General features: G+C 47.9%; 1 protein-coding gene and 1 non-coding gene across 2 annotated transcripts in view; both read left to right on the top strand.

Annotated features, from left to right (window-relative positions):
* Window positions 1-19233, top strand: part of sspo (SCO-spondin) — a 70022-nt gene that overhangs the window by 40011 nt on the left and 10778 nt on the right. Inside the window, 25 exon segments of the mRNA XM_029255122.1 lie at window positions 750-920; window positions 1895-2029; window positions 2423-2562; window positions 2690-2784; window positions 3138-3358; window positions 3561-3731; window positions 3927-4006; window positions 4275-4444; window positions 5395-5441; window positions 5644-5844; window positions 6127-6297; window positions 6981-7193; window positions 8868-8967; window positions 9858-9922; window positions 10208-10357; window positions 11046-11212; window positions 11866-12014; window positions 12234-12454; window positions 14851-15015; window positions 15614-15823; window positions 16577-16744; window positions 17506-17640; window positions 17804-18044; window positions 18348-18500; window positions 18865-18911. Coding sequence (XP_029110955.1) covers window positions 750-920; window positions 1895-2029; window positions 2423-2562; window positions 2690-2784; window positions 3138-3358; window positions 3561-3731; window positions 3927-4006; window positions 4275-4444; window positions 5395-5441; window positions 5644-5844; window positions 6127-6297; window positions 6981-7193; window positions 8868-8967; window positions 9858-9922; window positions 10208-10357; window positions 11046-11212; window positions 11866-12014; window positions 12234-12454; window positions 14851-15015; window positions 15614-15823; window positions 16577-16744; window positions 17506-17640; window positions 17804-18044; window positions 18348-18500; window positions 18865-18911 — 3786 coding nt within the window.
* Window positions 5133-5215, top strand: trnal-uaa (transfer RNA leucine (anticodon UAA)). Its single transcript has one exon. It is a non-coding gene; the product is annotated as a tRNA-Leu (tRNA).

The following is a 19233-nucleotide window of genomic DNA, read 5'->3' as shown; positions in this document are numbered from 1 at the left end:
ATCTTGCATAACTGTTGTTTCAACTCAAATGGAAACTCAGCTATTAATGTTTACTTTATCAACACACATACACACACACTTTTTGAACCGCCTATCCCATACAGGGTTGCGGGGAACTGGAGCCTAACCCGGAAACTCAGGGCGTAAGGCTGGAGGGGGAGGGTACACACCTAGGACAGGACACCAGTCCGCCACAAGGCACCCCAAGCGGGACTTGAACCCCAGACCCACTGAAGACCAGGATCTGGTCCAACCCACTGTGCCACTGAACCCCCCACTTATCAACATTATATCTTAATCATATTATATGATATATTTGACACCCCATGGTCACTGGCTTGATTCCCACCTCTTGTGCCCTTGAGCAAAGGACTTACCCTCAATTCTTCCAGGAAAAATTACCCAGCTCTATAAATTGGTAAATGTATGTTGCATTGGAGAAACGCATCAGCTAAATGAATGAACATAAGGTAAGTCGTAGATATTATTATATTAGTTAATTATTTATTCTCATAAACTTGTCTGTTCCGGTGTCTTCTGTCACTGTATTGTTGTATGCATGCTGGAGTAGCCGCTTTAAGTTTCCTTCTGGAATAATCAGAACTTTATGTAATATCTTTAAATCTGTCTACCTGCTCTATTGTGGCTGATGTTGATTCCAACATTCTTTTACGTAAAAGGAACGTCACCGGTTTGTTTCAGCTGTTAATCTGTATATTGATCCTTTTCCCTCATCTTACCTGCCGCAGTGGACTGTGGCTGGAGCAGCTGGACCGCATGGAGCGCCTGCAGCCGGACGTGTGACGTTGGCGTGAGGAGACGGTACCGCTCAGGGACCAATCCTGCGCCGGCGTTCGGGGGGCGTGCCTGCGAAGGGGACCGAGTCGGGATGGACACCTGCAGCCTGGAGCCCTGCCAAGGTGAGAATTGACAACTGGAGAAATCCTGAAAACCATCAGACACATGGAAGTCAGTTTCCAAAGTCCTCAGATGAAATGGAGAGAAACTAAACCTAGTACGGGGGGAGCGGTGGGTTTGGCCTGTGCCTGCTCTCTGGTGGGTCTGGGGTTTGAGTCCCGCTTGGGGTACCTTGTGATGGACTGGCGTCCCGTCCTGGGTGCGTCCCCTCCCCCTCCAACCTTGTGCCCTGTGTTGCCGGGTTAGGTTCTGGTTCACCGTGACCCTGCTTGGGACCAGCGGTTTCAGACTGTGTGTGTGTGTGTAAACATGGTATCTGCACTCCATTTTTTTTTTTCTTTTTTCTCTGTCTCTCTGGATTTGCTCTCCTCCTCCTCTGTCCCTTCCCTCTACTGCTGGGCACCGGGGAAGAAATAGGGAAGGTAATCAGCCCTAGCTGTGGCTGCTTTGCCACCATCTCCGCCCCCTTCCCGGGCCGCCTCGGCGTGCTACAGTCCCATTGTCATAACCCTCCTTGCAGTGAGGCCACCCGTATCGTGTATCTGTCCCTCCTCTTCAACTACTTCTGCCTCTGAGCCGCAATAAAAAACCTTCAGCTGGAAAGTAGTATTACTATGTTAACAGTGCAGTGGTTAGTGCTACTGCCTTTGGATGCAAAGGTTTCAGGTTCAGTCCACATCTCAGACTGTAGTGTCCTTGAGCAAGGTACTTATGCTAAGTTGCTGTAGTAAAAATTCCCCAGCTGTATTAATGGGTAAATAACTGTAGCCTTAATATTGTAAGTTGCTTTTAAGAAAAGCAACTTGTAATGTTGCCTTTTATTCTGTACCAGTACGATTGTGATCGGAGCGATGGATCAAAATGTATAGTGATGTCTCTGGTGTGTGTATCTGAACCATGGCGAAAGCAAGGTACCCGCTCACAGAAGTGTGGCAATGGAAACTGGGTGTGTGAAGTGCATGTATGCGTGTCGCAGGTGCAAAGGAGCCTTGGGGTGCGTGGTCAGAGTGCTCGGTGCCGTGCGGCGGAGGTTACAGGAACCGGACCAGGGGGGTCCCCAGAATCCATGGCATGGCCCAGCAGTTCAGCGCTTGCAACGTGCATCCATGCGGTGGGTCTGGGGGTTGAGGGGTACATGCATCGTCCCCCTTTTCATTACTTTCGGGTTCAGGTCCCGTCTCCTGATGTGGACAGGGAGTGCTGTATGACACTAACAATACTACTCTCGTTACGCTTTGCACGACCGGAGCCAGAGCAGCGTCATATTTCCGTACTTCTTGGCATCTTATATTTTAATTCCCAAATCATTCGTCTGTAGTGATTGAAAGAGAGAACATTTCCAATTATAAATGTAAAAATGAAATTAAATTTGTGTCAATTTTCTTTTTTTAAATCTAATTTTCTGATTTACGATTCAGTTTCCGAATTGCAGCCTTGCGTTTCGTCTCATGTTCGGCTTTGATGGTCTCGCCTCCTTCCCGTGTGCCTCATCCCTGTCGCTCAGGACACGAGCCGAGCTGCCCCGGGGAGCAGCGGCGGGTCCCCTGCGTGCAGGGCCCGGTGGCTTGCGTTGACCTGGGGACGCATCCGGACAACGGAAGCTGCATCGCAGGCTGTCGGTGTCCCGGCGGCCTGCTGCTCCAGGTCAGTTCCCCTCTCTGCCTACAGGGTGTCCGTTTTACTTGGGAGGAGGTTTGGAAAGTGCTGTCTTCTATCTTCTACATCCTGCACTCACGTGCCAGAGGAAAGGGCTCATGTTTGATTCCTGCAGGATGGGAAGTGTGTCGAGGAGTCTCGGTGCCGCTGCCACGTGGACGGGGAGCAGTATGAGCCGGGCGACGTCGTCCCCAGCGACTGCAGCAACTGGTGCGTGAGCGTCCTTGACCCGGTCCGGTCTGCTGTAACACACTCCACGCAACTGCTGCCATTCAGTGCGTCAGACGTCCATTCAAGTCCAAACCGACGGCACATGAAGAGACATGGTTTCTTCTGTCTCAGATCTACTGCATGCTTGTGTCCCTGGCTACTGTGGTACATCTCTGATGCAGGATGGCCGGTGATCTCTGTTGGGAGGGCCAGGTTTGTGTCCTGTACTCACCTTCTGATTAAATGTTCGGCAGCACGTGTGAGTCTGGCAGACTGGCAAACTGCACCCAGCTCCACTGTAATGGTGAGTTTTTCCCCTGGTTTACGTCCACATTTGGTGCCATTAAGGTCCCTCTCTGCCTGTGCGTCTGAGCCGGTTCTTCTGCCCACTCCGTCTCCACAGTGGACGGGAACTGGTCTGCCTGGACCCCCTGGAGTGAGTGCGCGGTCTCCTGTGGACCAGGCCTGCGGTCTCGCTATCGCTTCTGCTCCAATCCAACACGGTCCGGCACCGGGCTGCCGTGTATCGGACCCGACCGGCAAGATGAACTCTGCGTTCAGGCTCCTTGCGACCGTAAGTGACCGTTGGGCCGCTCAAGCTCTCGATAAGGCCAAGCAACTCAAAGATTATCTGAAAAATCCCAGTGAGAATTTAGATCAGAAACATTTGGATAATTCTCTCTCTTTATTTTTAACAACTAGCTCATTATAAACACCTCTGTCCAAAATGCCCTCTTTGCTGCTGACCGTTATGTGTACAAATGGAATATCTCCAGGTGACGGGGGCTGGGGCGAATGGACCGCTTGGACAGAGTGCACGAAGTCGTGCGGCGGGGGTGTGCGGAGCCGCAGACGGGAATGCGACAGCCCGACACCCCAGGGAGACGGAGATTACTGCGAAGGCCGGAGCACCGAGATCAGCCCCTGCAACACGGATCACTGCCCAGGTACCGAGTCGGCACACCGCAGCGCGCAGTGACTCGAGGTCACCTTGTACCCACAGGGGTCTCTTGGCATAGCCTGGTGCTAAGTGCTGTTAGTACACTAATTTAGAATCTATTTCACATTTGTCTGCGTGTGTGTGTGTGTGTGTGTGTCACTGGCCCTCATGTCATTGCAACATTCTGCCCCCCTTCCTGCAGTGGCTCCCTGCTCCCAGGTCCCTGGAACTGTGTTCAGTAGCTGCGGTCCCTCCTGCCCGCGCTCTTGTGATGACCTGGCTGTGAGTGTCATTTCCTCTGTGTGGTCCTGCCACATTTCTCCCTAGTTTCCATCTTACCGACAGATGCATGACTCCACGAAGCAAGAAATACTCTATAACTGCACCGTGTGTTACCCTGGGCACAGATTACACCTACACTTCCCCAGCTGGGTGTGGACTGATCTCATTTACTTTTTGGTTTAAATAGTACAACAACTTGTCCCTGTGTATTTTAACAGCCTTTTTGGCATCCCCCCCATCCCCCGCCACACCCTACCCCCACCCACAGCACTGTGAATGGCACTGCGAGCCGGGCTGCTATTGCACGGGGGCGCGGGTTCTCAGCAACAACGGAACATCCTGTGTGGAGAAGGAGGACTGCCCCTGCTTGGACTTGACCGCAGGCCAACGCCTCGCACCCGGGGAAGTGGTGCCGGCCCTGGACGGCTGCAACAACTGGTACGATGGAGCGATGTGTTAGATTGCGCGCACCCAAGTTCACCTGCCCACTGTGGGCCAGCTCTTCGGCTGGGGCCCCACATCTGCACTGGGCCAAATCCCTACCTGGGCTCATGGGGGCTAGGAGATGGAGGGACACATCTCCTAGTATTTAAGCAAAACTAGCACACCTCACAGCGTAATTCATAACTTCTGATATCTTCCTAACACCTAGCAAGCTGTTGCCTGCAGTGAAGTGTTCACATTAACAAACGGAGCCCCTGTTTCATCCATTTCCAACCACCGCTTGTTCCAAGCACAATCGCAGCAAGCCAGAGCCTCACCCAGCAATGCAGGGCACAAGGGGACACACCCAGGGTGGGACACCAGTCCATTGCAAGTGACCCCTAGCAGGCCTTGAACCCCAGAGCTGCCAGTGAGCAGGCACCACCGTGCCAATACGCCCCCTCCCTAGTTTATGTGCTTGGCCAATATATTTAACTTTTTGGAGCCTTCTCCCAAATCAAATCACTTAAATAAGTTTTGTATAAATTAAAATTATCCTTCCACACACCTGAACCTTCTGCCTTCTGCACATAGACATAGACATCCTTTTATTTAACTGACATCTTCGTGCTGATTTTTTTTAAATGTTTGGCCGCAATTACCAATGTTAATTGATGTCATTTAATAGAGCTTGTTACCAAGAACCAGGTTGGCCGAGTGGTTAAGGTGTTAGACTTAAGATCTAATGGGTATAAACCCACGTGGGTTCGAGCCCCACACCTGGTAGAGTGATTTCTTTTCCTTTGAAGAATGTCTCTTCAGTATGTGCAGGTGTGAATAAAGATCCACAGATAGTTACGGAAACTCTCCTGTCCAGTACAAGAGACTGGAGATGGATGAAGGACCTGCTGCCTACGTGCTCTCAGTTCCACTCATGTGACGTATGTGTACCTGCTTTGTTTCAGCACTTGCGAGGGAGGGAGACTCACCTGCAGCAGACACCCTTGTCCGGGTGGGTGTTAATCGTACGAAGCCACGCAATAGAAAGCAATACAGCATGGGACATAATCGTACAGGGAGACTCTTCCCGATTCTCTGTGTGAAACTGGGGATTATGATGCAGAAGATATTTTCAGTCCAGTGCTCGAAAATACGGTCATGAGCCAACAGCAATCTGGTGCAGTCAAACATGGTGGTTTGTCACTGGCCCCCAGCGGACGGCGGCTGGTGCGAGTGGTCCGGCTGGATGCCTTGCACGCGGACCTGTGGGGCGGAGCGGATCTCCCGTTACCGTAGCTGCGGGTGTCCGGAGCCGAAAGGGGGAGGGGCGGCCTGCCCCGGGGAGCAGGAGATCCACGGAGGGGTCGGTGTTCAGATCCAGAGACAGCCCTGCCCCTCCATATCCTTCTGTCCAGGTAATGCAGCACATACAGGGACCTGGGAGCCTGTCTTACGCTGCACTCAACTTCCTCTGACATCATACTGACGTTTCCTACGGAAAAACAAAACTGTCCAATTCAGTGTAGTTCATTTACAGTGTACTTCATAGCATCAGAGTGCTTTACATAACAAGTGCAAAAGGTTCATAGAAACACGCAGGAAATATTGCCAAGAGTAACAGACAGTTTGAAACTACAGAAAAGTAAAAGTGAAAACAGTCTCACCGCGTGTTTCCGTGTTTTTCCACAACCCATTAGTTCACGGGTTATGGGGGTCCTGGAGCTCGTGGTCCGAGTGCAACGCGTGCGCCGGGGTATCCGTGCGGAGCCGGGAGTGCAACAGCCCTCCGGCCAGATTTGGGGGGCTGCCCTGCCTGGGGGAGCGACGCCAGAGTCGCAGCTGCCATGACAACACCACCATCTGTTCGGGTTAGTGTGTGTTGTTATTCTTTTTTCGATTGCGTGTTAGAAAACCAAGTGACATAAAATATCACCTAAGATTTCTACTAAATAGGATAAACTCATATTTATGCTTGGATTTACGTTTACATTTATTTGTTTAGCGGACAGTTTTCTCCAAAGCGACTTCCAATGAGCTCTATAGAGTCTATGTAGTGTTACCAGCCCACACACCTTATTCACCGTGGTGACTTACGCTGCTAGATACACTACTTACAATAGGTCACTGTTTGGTCAATGGGTCACTATTTATAATTGTTAACCTTGGTGTAGTGCTATTTATGTTGCCATTCTATTATTATTATTATTATTATTATTATTATTATTATTATTGTTGTTGTTATTGTTATCATCATCAATACTGATGCTTTTAACCAAGCATAAAAAATATACTTATTTATACAGTTTATATCTGTAAAAATTAAAGATGAGAACTGTTCTCAAGGATTCAATGGCAGAATTCATGTTGGGACTTCAGGGTGAAAATCCACACTTGCATTATATAATCCTCAATGAGACCCTAGGAGACAATAAAAAGTGAGAATGTCCCTCCAACCGGTCTGAGTGAAGTAGAGTCCATCTCTGAGGACCAAGTGTCAAATGTCCTGCCCAGTTCTGCTGCCTCAGTTGTTATTCCCCCCCTCCCCTGACAGACTGCGGTGGAGGGCAGGAAGAGTGGCCTTGTGGGAAGCCCTGTCCGCGCTCCTGCTCAGACCTCCACGGTGACAGCGAGTGCATGGACAGATCAGAGTGCGCACCCTCCTGCGGTTGCCCGGGCGACCTGGTCCTGCAGGACGGCCAGTGTGCGCGGCAAGAGGAGTGCCCCTGCAGGTTCGACAACGGCAGCAAAGGTGAGGGGGGGTCCAGTATGGGCTGTCACAATATTGCACTCTCATTCTGCACACTCTCATTCACCATTACTTCGCAGCAATAAATGTTACCCTGGTAATACCAGCTCACAGTATTACTACCGCTACTGACCTTATCGGCTACACTTCGGAGCTCAAAGATATGAAGAGCAAAGTTTGCACTTATTTCTGCTATTCAAGTAGTGTGCATTTAGTTAATGTATTATGAAAATATTTTTTTAAGAAAATGCCTTCAGGGGAATGTGAGAATTTAAGATGCTGGACTTTAGATCCAGTTGGTGAAAATCTTTGCGGGTTTGAATCCCACCCAGGTAGATGATTTCTGGTTTGCTTGAATATACAATATATTCTATATACAACAATGTTAGTGCTCCACATCAGCTGTGACAACGGCATGCGGCCCAGGTTGGTATGGTCACTTCTCAGTTCCTGAAATATCAAGGTGGGAGGGGGTTTAGCAATGACAGGGTAATAAAACTTCTCAAGGACCTGCAGACAGACTGTGGTTGATCTTCACGCATGACTGCGTACAAACGCCCCGAAAGGGACACGGGCAAGGCAGTCCCTGCATGTCCCTCAACGGAACTGCCGGGATGGCACAGACGCTGTTGGTTTCCTCGTGCAGCTGCTCTCTTTAAACCCTGATGATCCTCCAGCGAGTTGCATGCAGTGATTGTGTCCCGGTGACTGTCGTTGAATAATATAAAATTGGTGGAAATTGTATTAATTTGTGATAATAAACTATAACCTTCATAAAATAATACAATGATCAATACCAATGTAAATAATGAAACTCATGTATCTAGGGATACTGTATAAAACATGCATATACTCTATCAATATGTTAGGAAAGTCTTTGTTTCTCGGTTTGTCAGTGTGTTATTCTGTTTGTGACTTACTTTCCATCTCGATGAGGGTTCATGTTTCTCTCCAAGAACTCTGTGGAACCCATGTTCTATAATAATAATAATAATAATAATAATAATAATAATAATAATAATAATAAATTATACTTCTGTTACATTTTAATGAGCTTGATTGATGTGTAACCATGTTGGCTGAGCAGTTAAGACACTGGGCTTCATATCCAATGAGATCAGTCCCTCACATAGTTATATACCTGTTCTGTGTCACAGAATTTGTCCAAAAAGCACAGTGAGTGGTTTTTTTTTTTCATTTAAAAATAACTATGTACTACTTTATTGTCTGTAAATCAATTCAATTAATATTCTACACATTGCTTAAGAATGCAGAACAGCAGATTTAATGTTTGGACTGTTTGCTAATCTGAATACAGCTCAGGCTAATATAACACACACACACACACACACACCACACACACACACACACACACACACACACACACACACGCACACACGCTGTCTTAAACCAAATCCCAGTTGGGGTCACAGCGAACCGGAGCCTAAGCCAGCAACACAGGGCGCAAGGCTGCAGGGGGAGGGGACACACCCAGGATGGGACGCCAGTCCATCAGAGGGCACCCCAAGTGGGACTCAAACCCCAGACCTACTGGAGAGCAGGACCCGGTCAAACCTGCTGCTCCATCGCACCCCCTGCTAATATAACATTTCAGGCTAATTCTCCAGGAGACCTCTTCTATCCCTGTCACTCAGACTCCCCTTTTGCTGCCTGCCCTCGCTCTTCCTCCAGGTGGAATTGACTCAGCCAATTCCTCATGGGTGTGGCCTGGTCATGCAGACTGGTCGTGGGTAGATCCAGGAGAGATCATCGTCACCGCCTGCAAAAACTGGTACTGATCTAAAAACGCATTTGGTGTCTCACAGTAATGGAAATTTCCACTTCATTTCTGCGGCATTCTCTGTAACCTTACTACACAGGGTTACCTGTGATTGAACCCTTTGGCTTTGAGTTTCTTATTTACAGCACTTGTATGTATTTTCATTTTCTCACTATATCAACTCCACCTCTATATTGTTGTGACCCAGTTATTTTCCATTGCTAAAAAATACTTTATTCTGCATGGATTGATCGAAAAGTTTTGACGCTTTACCTGCCATTCTGCATCTGAAGTTTCCTCCGGATTTTGGACCTTTTTCCTTCTCAAAGTACCTTCCCTCACACTGTATGCGCTTCTTGCAGTGCTCCAAAAACTTCTTAGGGATGAAAGTTTCTTAATTCATAATGTTTAGAGAAATCTATGCTCCATATGTTCAACTAAACAAGTGCCTTGCCCACCTTAACCAAACTTTAGACAAAATTCAGTCGTAGCTACGCCTTTGTTACATAGACCCAAACATCACTCATGGTTGCTATCGCTGGATATGCCAGTTGAAGGACTAAACAGAAATCAGTGCTATCACTGGTGCACACTCACGAGGTCCTGACCTTGACTTCTTGAATGCATGCAGTACCTTCACTCAACCCAAGCGTATATAACCAGTGTGGAAAGACACCAGTAGTCAGTAAGTCCTTAATGACACCGTATGCAGCCTTTATTCATACGTATCTTTAGGTCATATTGGAATCCAGCAGATAAATCAGTTTTCTTGTTTAAGAACTGATCAAGGTTTTGTTTACAGTGCCAAAGCCGATGAGAAAGACTAATATTTCTGTGTGAGAACTGAAGTTCTGTTCACCCTTCCCTGCTTGTGAATGTGTCTGCTGATCCCGTTTTCCCAGCACCTGTGAGCAGGGTGTTATGCAGTGTCGGTCGGTTCCTGGTTGTCATGTGGATGGCGGATGGAGCCAATGGGGGCCTTGGTCCGAATGCTCCGATCCATGCAGTGGAGTCGAGATCCGATTTCGACAGTGCGATAACCCCGCCCCCCAGGGAGGGGGCAGAGGGTGTGTGGGGGCAGCAGAACAGCAGAAAGGCTGCAGCTCCCAGCAGTGTACAGGTAAAGAGGTGCACGGATGTCTGTTTTCCTCGTATAAACACGCTGAGTTGTAAAACAATGGCGTTGTGAGCAATTTCTGGTAGGATTTATTTTTGCACGTTTCTTTCTACCCCGGCTATCTGTGTTTACTAGAATCCGGCCCTTGGTCTGACTGGTCACCCTGGACAACGTGCTCGGTGAGCTGCGGGGGTGGGGAGCGGTCGCGGACACGTGTGTGCCGCTTGCCCCCGTGCGTAGGTGTGGCTCGGCAGAGCAAGACCTGTAACACTCACGTGTGTCTTGGTAAGTGTCGAGCGTATGCGCATCCACCTGCGATGCATCCGGAACGTGTGCAGGCGTTGGCATTTACACACCTGCGCTTGATTTGAGCACCGTACAGTTGTGTGTGTGAAAGTACACCTCAAACTCAGAGGTGTACGTCACACCGGCGTATGTCTGTTTGTTAGAGCTGGAAAGCGATCAGATATGTGGAACTGCACCATTGACCCAAAAAGGATACCGCTGTTTTTGCACGCTATATTAGGGCCCAATTGACTCTCTCTAATGGGGCGATGATGCTCTGAGCTCTCGGAGCTGTGTGCGCATCGCAAGGTGTGCGAGGGCCAGCTGGAGAGGCAGGTTCAGGAGTAATGGTCCATAGAGGCACAGCACGAGGCACGGCTGATTTAATTAGGAGAGTAATTTGCTCATTTGTGGGTTTTGGCTGCTGACCTGAGGGCAAGCTTTACTGGATACAATACCAGGAGGCACATCGCCCTCATTTAACACAGAAAACCATTACTCACAGTGAACGCCTTCGCATTTGCTGGCTCGGTGCAGGTTTTTTTGCCAACTGATAACGACGGGCATCTTTCTGTTTTGCTCTGATTTCCCCTGCCTCGCCGTTGCATCTCCGTCTGCTTATCCTGTGGTCATCGCTCCTCCGTCTGGCCCACCCCGTGCTCTCTTGCCCCCCCGGCCGTGGTCTCAGAGGTGGGCTGTCCGCCTGGCCGTCTGTACCGGGAGTGTGAGTGGGGGGAGGGCTGCCCCTTCAGCTGCGCCCAGGTCAGCGGACAAGAGGGCTGCTACAACGACGGCTGCGAGGAGGGCTGCCACTGTCCCCCTCGAACCTACCAGCACCGGGGATCCTGTATGCAGGTGCGCTGTGTGCCGCTGTTTTCTTTGATTAACAGCTGCTGTTCCCCAGGAGCAGGACGACTGTGTCGGAGAAAAAAGGACAAAACATAATTTACAGGTGTTCGCATGAAAAATGGCTGGAGGACAGAGCATTTCTGCAGGTTCAGCAGATGGCTGAGGAGGCGGGCGTCGAACCTGATTTTGCATGTATGAATTGGGACCTTGATGTAGGGCTTTTGAGCAAAGTGGTCACCTTGGATTGCTAAAGTGACACATCCAGCTCTACCTATCAATAAATCTGTAAGCTGATGTTTGTAAAGGATTCGGCCACACAGTTAAGGTGTAAAATTATACACGGAGGCAGCAGAAAGCTTTCAGAGTATGTATGGACTTAGCACGAATTTTTCCTGTAAAAACTACCCAGCTGCATAAATAGGTCAACAATTTTAAGCAGTTAAAAACGGTACAGCTTAAGTTTGGAGCAAAGCTTCAGTTAAATAAATAAAAGCACAAGGTCAAAGGCAGAGTTTTCTCACTTGTGCGCCTACCGGCCGCCACCTTCTTCACACAATCGGATGGTTTTACCGAACGTAGCTAGCAGACTTACGGAGGACCACCGAAACTCCGTGATGGGAACTAAGATGCTCTGCCTGCACTGTTCCCGGTGTGTACAGGAGTGCCCCTGCAAGGTGGACGCAGAGCTCCTCTCGTCACTGCGCAACATTTCGGCGATCGCTGACCCTCAAGATGCCGGAGGCCAAAACCTGACCGAGGGGGCGGAGCTACAGTCCGGAGATGTACTGACACATGAGTGCAGTTCCTGGTGAGCGCCAACATTACCCATCATGCAACAGTTATAAAAGTTTGGCAAGCTTTGAAATGACATTCCAGATATTTAGAACTCAATAAAATGTTTTGTAGTCAAAAACATCCATGCCCGTTCATGTTTATAAACTATTTAAGTTTATGTTCTTTGGAAGCCCCGGAATGTCCTTCTGATGGGAAATATAATGTACAGCTGCCTCCTTCTTCTGCCCCTCAGCTCTTGTCAGCATGGTCGGTGGAACTGCTCCCTCACTCCCTGCCCCGTGCATGGGGGTCTGTCCCCGTGGGGCCCTTGGAGCCCCTGCTCGCTGTCGTGTGGGGGCGTTGGGCAGAAATTCCGCACCAGGAGCTGCACTAACCCAACCCCAGCACACGGAGGCCAGGACTGCCAGGGGACACTGCAGGAGAACACCTACTGCCAGGCTCCAGACTGCCCAGGTAACAGCTGAGTCCTCAAATTGTGGAACACTCTGGTTATGTGATATTATTCCTAATGTGCAATTCCGTACTCATTCATTTCGCTGTGACATTTTAAAAGCCCGACTCTGAGTGACCACATTATCTTTGCAGCGGCTGTGGTTCCAACGGAAGAGCCTGCTGTCCCGGGTAAGCTTTGCTTGTAGTCAGCTGTCTTCTTTGTTGTATTTCTTTCTTTGCCTTATGCCTTTGTTCAAGTGCTCTGTGTCACTGCGTGAGAAGAGCGCTCAATAAAATTGAATTGAATTGAATTAAATTGAATTGCTGCTTTCTTCTCGTTCCCCTTTCGCTCTGATCCGAAGAAGTTGGAGGCTCTATTGTTTTGCTAGCCGTCTGGTCCAGTTCCCCGCTGCGACGTTCGAAACCTACATGTTCACTTTCCATCCCTCCTTTCACTTTCAGTTCTTTTCGCTTCAGTTCTCTCTGGTGGTTGGAGACAGAACATTTATAGCGAGGTCAAATCAGGGGTGTGGAAGAGGTGACTGTCTTGGGCCCACATTCATTGTGTGCCATTTTCTTGTATTTGTTGTATCGGTTTTCATGTCGACAGGGAACAGTGTCTTTTTGTGGTTCGTTAGGACCTGCGTCTGCAATCGTACAGTATGAACTAAAGTATTGGGTCTGGGGACTTTCATTGTTTCCTAGCATTTCATTGATAAAGTGCTTTCTTCTCTTGGATAGACAGTAACATGGGCTTTTGTGAATGTCAGTGATTTACTTGGTTGGGCAGTTTTCCAGCCAGCTTAAAAAAGCTCCATGGAGTGTGACTGCCCACCCTTGCATCGGGCTGTTTCACAGCCATCAACGTGTAGGGAGCGTAACAACCCGCAGGGCCTTGAAATCCCATGATCTATGGGGAGACCGCTAAGTCATTGCAAAGGAGCAGCAGGTACTTACTCCGAATTGGCTGCTTACCCAGCTGTGTAAATGGGTGTTTCATTATAAGTAGCTTACCATGCAAACCTAACACTGTAAGCTGGTTTGGAGAAAAGTATCAGCTAAGTAAATAATAATAAATCTCCCCTTTTTACACAGTGAGCTCTGTGTTGTAAAATCTTCCCACTAAAGTGTTTGGAATAGCTGTACAGTTACATTTTTGACAATGAAATTCACAGCATTGTATCATTGTGTAAATCTCAATGGCGGTTTGGACGTGGCTCTGAAATGGCTGGTATTGCTTACCGGAATTTACTCCATTTGTTCTCTAATGAAATAAAATTACAGCAATAAAGCTAAGCAGCCAGTAATCCTGGTTTTCTGCTGTACAGTATAAAAGGACAAAGTGGTCAGACATTTAGAAGCCACCGGGTTCTGTAATTCCTGATGCAGCATAACGTTTAGGATTCTGTCGCGGTCATATGCTTTCTGAAATCTGGGTCCTAGAGCTTTTTGAGATGTCCCTCTATGGAAATTATAACAAAGGCCACCTTCAGAATGATATTAAAAGGTACTGTGCAAGCTGCTCATCTGGTGCCTGATTCTTCATTGTCATCTTGACTTCCGTTGCAGAATTACTGTTTCCTTTTTTGTCTGGTTCCATTCTACAGTGTTTATGCTGCTAAGTCAAAATGTTGTTTTTGTTGTGTTAATTTCTTAATGGATCAGTAAATGTCAGTGTTTTCAGTCTCTGCTGCAGATTTTGGTCTTTGCCCATGTTCTTTGCCATGGGCATCAGGTCATTCTGAGAAAATGTTTTTTCTCTGCTCAGATAACTTCAGAGAATTTCATTTTTTGGCGTCTTTGAGAATTAAGTTTCTCAGTCTGCGTTCAGTGACCACTGTTGCAAGCATGTGTGGTGTTGCCATACCTGGCTTTACGTCACCTTTGCTATTACAGACACCATGAAAATACAGCTGCAGCTGTTATCTGCTGTTCTTTTTTTACTTGATGGTTTGGTGCACTTGACAGCTGTGTACGATCAATACGATCAAGCTTCTCCTCTTGCTGGGTTCCCCACCAACAAGCACATTTTCTGAGGCCTAGTAATTCTCTCGTTCTCTGAAGAATCTGTGTGATTTTTTTTTTTGCTTTTTCCTCTTGACGAGGATACAAACGTCTCCCTGAAGTCTATCAGGCTCACGTTCACTGCTCCGCCTTCATACATTGTTTATGTATACTTAACTGTTGGTATAATATTTAATCCAAACAAAATAATTATCATGGAGTTACAATAGAATTAAGTTAAATTGTGCCACACCTAAGATGTGTAACCACATTGGCTGAGTTTGACTTAAGCTCCAATAGGCATAGGTCTGCATGGCTTCGAACCCCACAAGCGGCAAGATGTCTCTGTGTTTTATGGATAAAACTATGTGACTTTATTGAATTCAGACATGTGATTGTCTGTCTCCCTGCAGATGAGAATGCAGGATTTTCTCCTTGGACCACTTGGAGCCCATGTTCTCGGTCCTGCAGCGATATTGAAACCCCAGCCTGGAAGTCACGACATCGGGAGTGTGTCCTGCCACCCTGTGCTGGGGAGCTCCATCAGGAAAGAGCCTGTAATCTGCCCCAGTGTCCTGGTATGGGTACTTCTACCCTGGGGTCCTGATTCTGCCCATGCAACCTCTTTCACTGTCTTCTCGCTCTCAAAACTTGCCCAAGGTTCCTGGTACCAAACATTCCACCCCTTTCTCTATATTTGAATCAGTGCCCTTGAGAACAGTCCTTGTATTTATCTAGATCTGTCACTGATTTCTTACATTAGCTTCTATTATCCCTTCTTTTCTGACAACCACGCCAGACTGATACACTGCGGCTGCCATGAGATGTACGTCGCTTTGGACAAAAGCGTCTACTAAATGAATAAATGTAATGTAAATGTAATGCAAATGTAACGTCAGATTGTATCACCACTTTGGTTTCATTTCACTAACTGCATGTGGCTATAGTTAAGCTGTGCGTCATTGAACAGTGATCAGCTCGGATTTGGTCAACATGTTCTGGCTGTCATGGAAGGGGACATTTCTGTTATTTCCCAGATGACTATTGGGATATGGAATATGCTGCTATTATACTTGTGAAGAGTACTTAGATTGAATTGTGTTGCTGGATGTGGATGGGTGCTGTGCTGCCAGGTAACCAGAACTCAATTCAGTGCTGTGTTGTGGTGCCATTTAGACAGGGGACCTTGTCAGGGAGAGGAATGTGCAGACAGGAATTGCTCTTGGACGGAGTGGGCTGCTTGGGGTGCATGCTCTCGCTCCTGCGGCGTCGGGCAGCAGCAGCGCCTACGGACCTATGTGGCACCTGGTACTAACGGGTCCTGGTGTGAAGGCATCCTGGGGGGAAATGTCGAGAGCCGCTTTTGCAACATCCGAGCATGCCGAGGTAAGCCTGCGGAATGCACGGAGCCTGAGAGTTTCATTAGTTTGTGACGGTTCCACGGGTTTGGTTGCTCTCTGCTAGCTTCTAGTGGTTCCATACGCATAGGAAACGAATGGACTGAATGCTACAGAAATCTCGTATAAAGAAATGGAACCGAATGGACACGGATGTGTTAATTCAATTATAGCCATACAGAGACAGTAAACTGAGCAGTATTAAATCAGCTGGTGAGGTAACATATTGCAAAATGTATTGCTCAACTGACACTTTAAACCAAGGCCAATAATTTACAGTATTTCACATACTGTGTATACAACTGAAAAAATACTTTGCTCAAGGGTACCACGGCAGTAGGGAGAACAGAGTGTAGAGTAGAGTGTGAACTGACAGTGATTACATTCCATTCCTTTCATTGTTAGCCATTACACAACTCTGTAACGTATGGTGCCCTATTCTTGTTAAGTGAAGGCCGTCCAGTTTGGGGTCCTGTAGTTGTGCTCTTGTATAAGGTATTTCAATATGTTCCTGTAACATAATTCACTGAAAATCTCCGACTCTGTAAGTGCCTGAACTTGTCTGTGATTTAGATAGAACTGTCAGATACTGTAAACTGTGTAATAATTGTAATAAATCAAAGCAAGACACATGATGATTTAACACTGCCAATTATACATAATAAATTAATCTCTAATCTGTAAATGATCCAGTAATTAATCAACTAACCTTTATCACGTGGTGGCTCTTGTCCTTTCTCAGTGAATGGGGGCTGGTCCCGCTGGAGCCCCTGGTCTGTTTGTGACAAGCCATGCGGGGGTGGACGATCCCTCCGAACACGGTCCTGCTCTAACCCTCCTCCCAAGAATGGGGGGCAAAACTGTGACGGGGACAAGAACCAAGTGAAGCCGTGTAACACCAGACCCTGCGGTGAGACCTCCTTGCCGGTGAAATGACATCTTCAGCCTGATCAAGCATACTGTGAAAGCAACATGTTCTTTTGAACTAGACATGTTAACATACGGTATCTGAGTTAGTGTCACCTCTGACCTCACCCAGCAGAAGTGTGAAGAAAAGTACTATTTTCCCCTGCACAAGGAAAATTCAATTCAAAACATGAGCTATGGTGATGTTGAGTACAACACAGGGTGACCAAACCCCCACCCCCCCCAGAGCTTCACAAGCATCGCTTAAAAATCTTGTGAATTTTAGACCTATTACTACTGTAAGGTCTACACCTATTACTTAGTCCTAAGAAAAAAGATTTAAGGTGCTAAAAGATGTAGAATAGACAAAGGTAAAGGAAAGCCTCACCCACCGTTTTAAAACTTGAAGTGATAAACCACATGAAATTCTCTTGAAAAGCAATATCAGTATGAATGACTTTGGTTATGTAACTTAGCGTACATTTATCTCGAAAGCACGGCCGCACAGCAGGCTCGAAGTTGCTCTTAGTGTGAAGCAAACAGCGTGCGAATGCCCTGTGATGCCCCATGAAGCCTTGCAACATTTCCTTCATGCATTAATATAATAAAAACAAATACTAGCTCTAACATCTCGATTATAGGCGTGTATGATTTATTATATTATAGTGTAACAAAAAAACATAAAAAATCATCGCGGAAACCCGACTTCGGCTTTGGCACAGGTATGAAGACAAGTGTGTCTGCTATGTGTGTGTGTCTCCTTAGATGACAAAGGGTGTCCACCAGGACAGGAGTTTGTACCATGTGCTAACGGGTGCCCACAGCGTTGCTCTGACCTGCAACAGGGCATCCGGTGCCAGGGGAGCAGCGAGTGCCAGGCTGGATGTCGCTGCCCTCCAGGTGGGCTGCTAGTCCTAGGCACCACACTCAGTTGGCTGAGGGTCCCCGCTGGGTCAAAACTATGAACTAAGGCCCCGAGTGCAAATTCCAGACTCTTTAACTAACACTTTCTTGTAAGTGGCTGTATTGATCTGCTGCTTCGTCGAAAACGTTTCACACACAGGTCAGCTGGAGCAAGACGGCGTCTGCGTACACACCTGGCAATGCGACTGCACCGACGCTCTGGGTCGCAGCTGGGCTGCTGGCAGCTGGCACAGGGACGACTGCAACAACTGCAGCTGCACGGATGGGCTCCTCTCCTGCACCAACCACAGCTGCACCCGGGTCAGCTGCACCTGGAGCACCTGGTCCGCCTGGGCGCCCTGCAGCACCTCCTGCGGGCCGGGCGTGAGAACACGTTTCAGGTCGGTATGGGGTGCCAGCGTAAGGATTGCTGGTGGAGTTGGAAAAATACATATAAGCTGAAAGCATCAAAGTTTTGGACATTCTGTGATGGATTGTGATGGGAGTGAGTGATGGCTGCCATTTACAGAAAACAGCGAAGGATTTTGGGCACGTCAGCCCCGCGTTTATAATGCCAAGGTCATGGCAGAGATGAATAACTGCTTGCAACACTCATATGTGTTTTCCAATTTCAGTCAAGACGGCAGGACATTTTGCTGTCACCTGGCACTTTTCATTGGTGTCTATATTTTGCGCTCCATCAGGTCACTGATCCCGAACTCTCTGGATGCAGACTGCGAAGGCGAGGAGGTGGAAAGAAAACCATGTGACCCAGGGCTGTGCCCACCCCTTTGTGTCCATGACGACCGCGAGCTCTCAGTGGGAGACACATGGCTACACGGGGAGTGTCAGCAGTGGTGAGAGTGTGGGCGAGGCAACATCACTGGCATTTGTGTGTAATGTTTTCAGACAGGATGACACTGGAAAGTAAATTGGGGTGGGGTGGGGTGGGGGGGGTGATCAATAACATGCATTTATTCTGTAGAAGAGGCAGCCTTCAGCATTTGCAATCAACAGAAAGTTGAAATATGCAAAGCTGAAAGAACAGGAACTTTGACATTTTGCAGGTTACCATGCTTGTCTGTAGTCCGCTGCAAAACATTGGTATTAGTGCAGCAAACGGGGTGACGCTTTCGGTGAAATGTATGGGCAAAATGGGTGGTAATGACTGGATGTGTGTGTGTGTGTGTGTGTGTGTGTGTGTGTGTGTGTGTGTTGCAGTACCTGCACCCCCGAGGGAGACTACTGCCAGGACATAGAGTGTCGAGGTAGGTGCCAATATCTCTACCCAGAGGCTCCTTCCAAAGCACCTATTTCCTCAGAAATGGGTTAACGTGCAAAAGCCTGATCTTCAAATACTGGAGTCCTGCTGACGTATGAAATAGTTATTAAGTGTGTTCAAATTCATAACAGGCTGATGACTGGAACGCCAAGTGAGGTGGCCACCTATTTAAATGATTTGATCATCCACCATGGGCAGTAAGGTGGTGCAGTGGGTAGCGCTTGCACTTCACAGCTCCTGGGCTCTGGGTTTGGATGTGGGATTGAATCCAGATTCCGCCTGGAGTGTACATGTTCTCTCCGTGTTTG

This window comes from Scleropages formosus, chromosome 9, assembly GCF_900964775.1.
Source record: "Scleropages formosus chromosome 9, fSclFor1.1, whole genome shotgun sequence".
NCBI classification, from domain to species: Eukaryota; Metazoa; Chordata; class Actinopteri; order Osteoglossiformes; family Osteoglossidae; genus Scleropages; species Scleropages formosus.
Note: the sequence above shows the minus strand (reverse complement) of the source record. Positions and strands in the feature narration are given on the sequence as shown.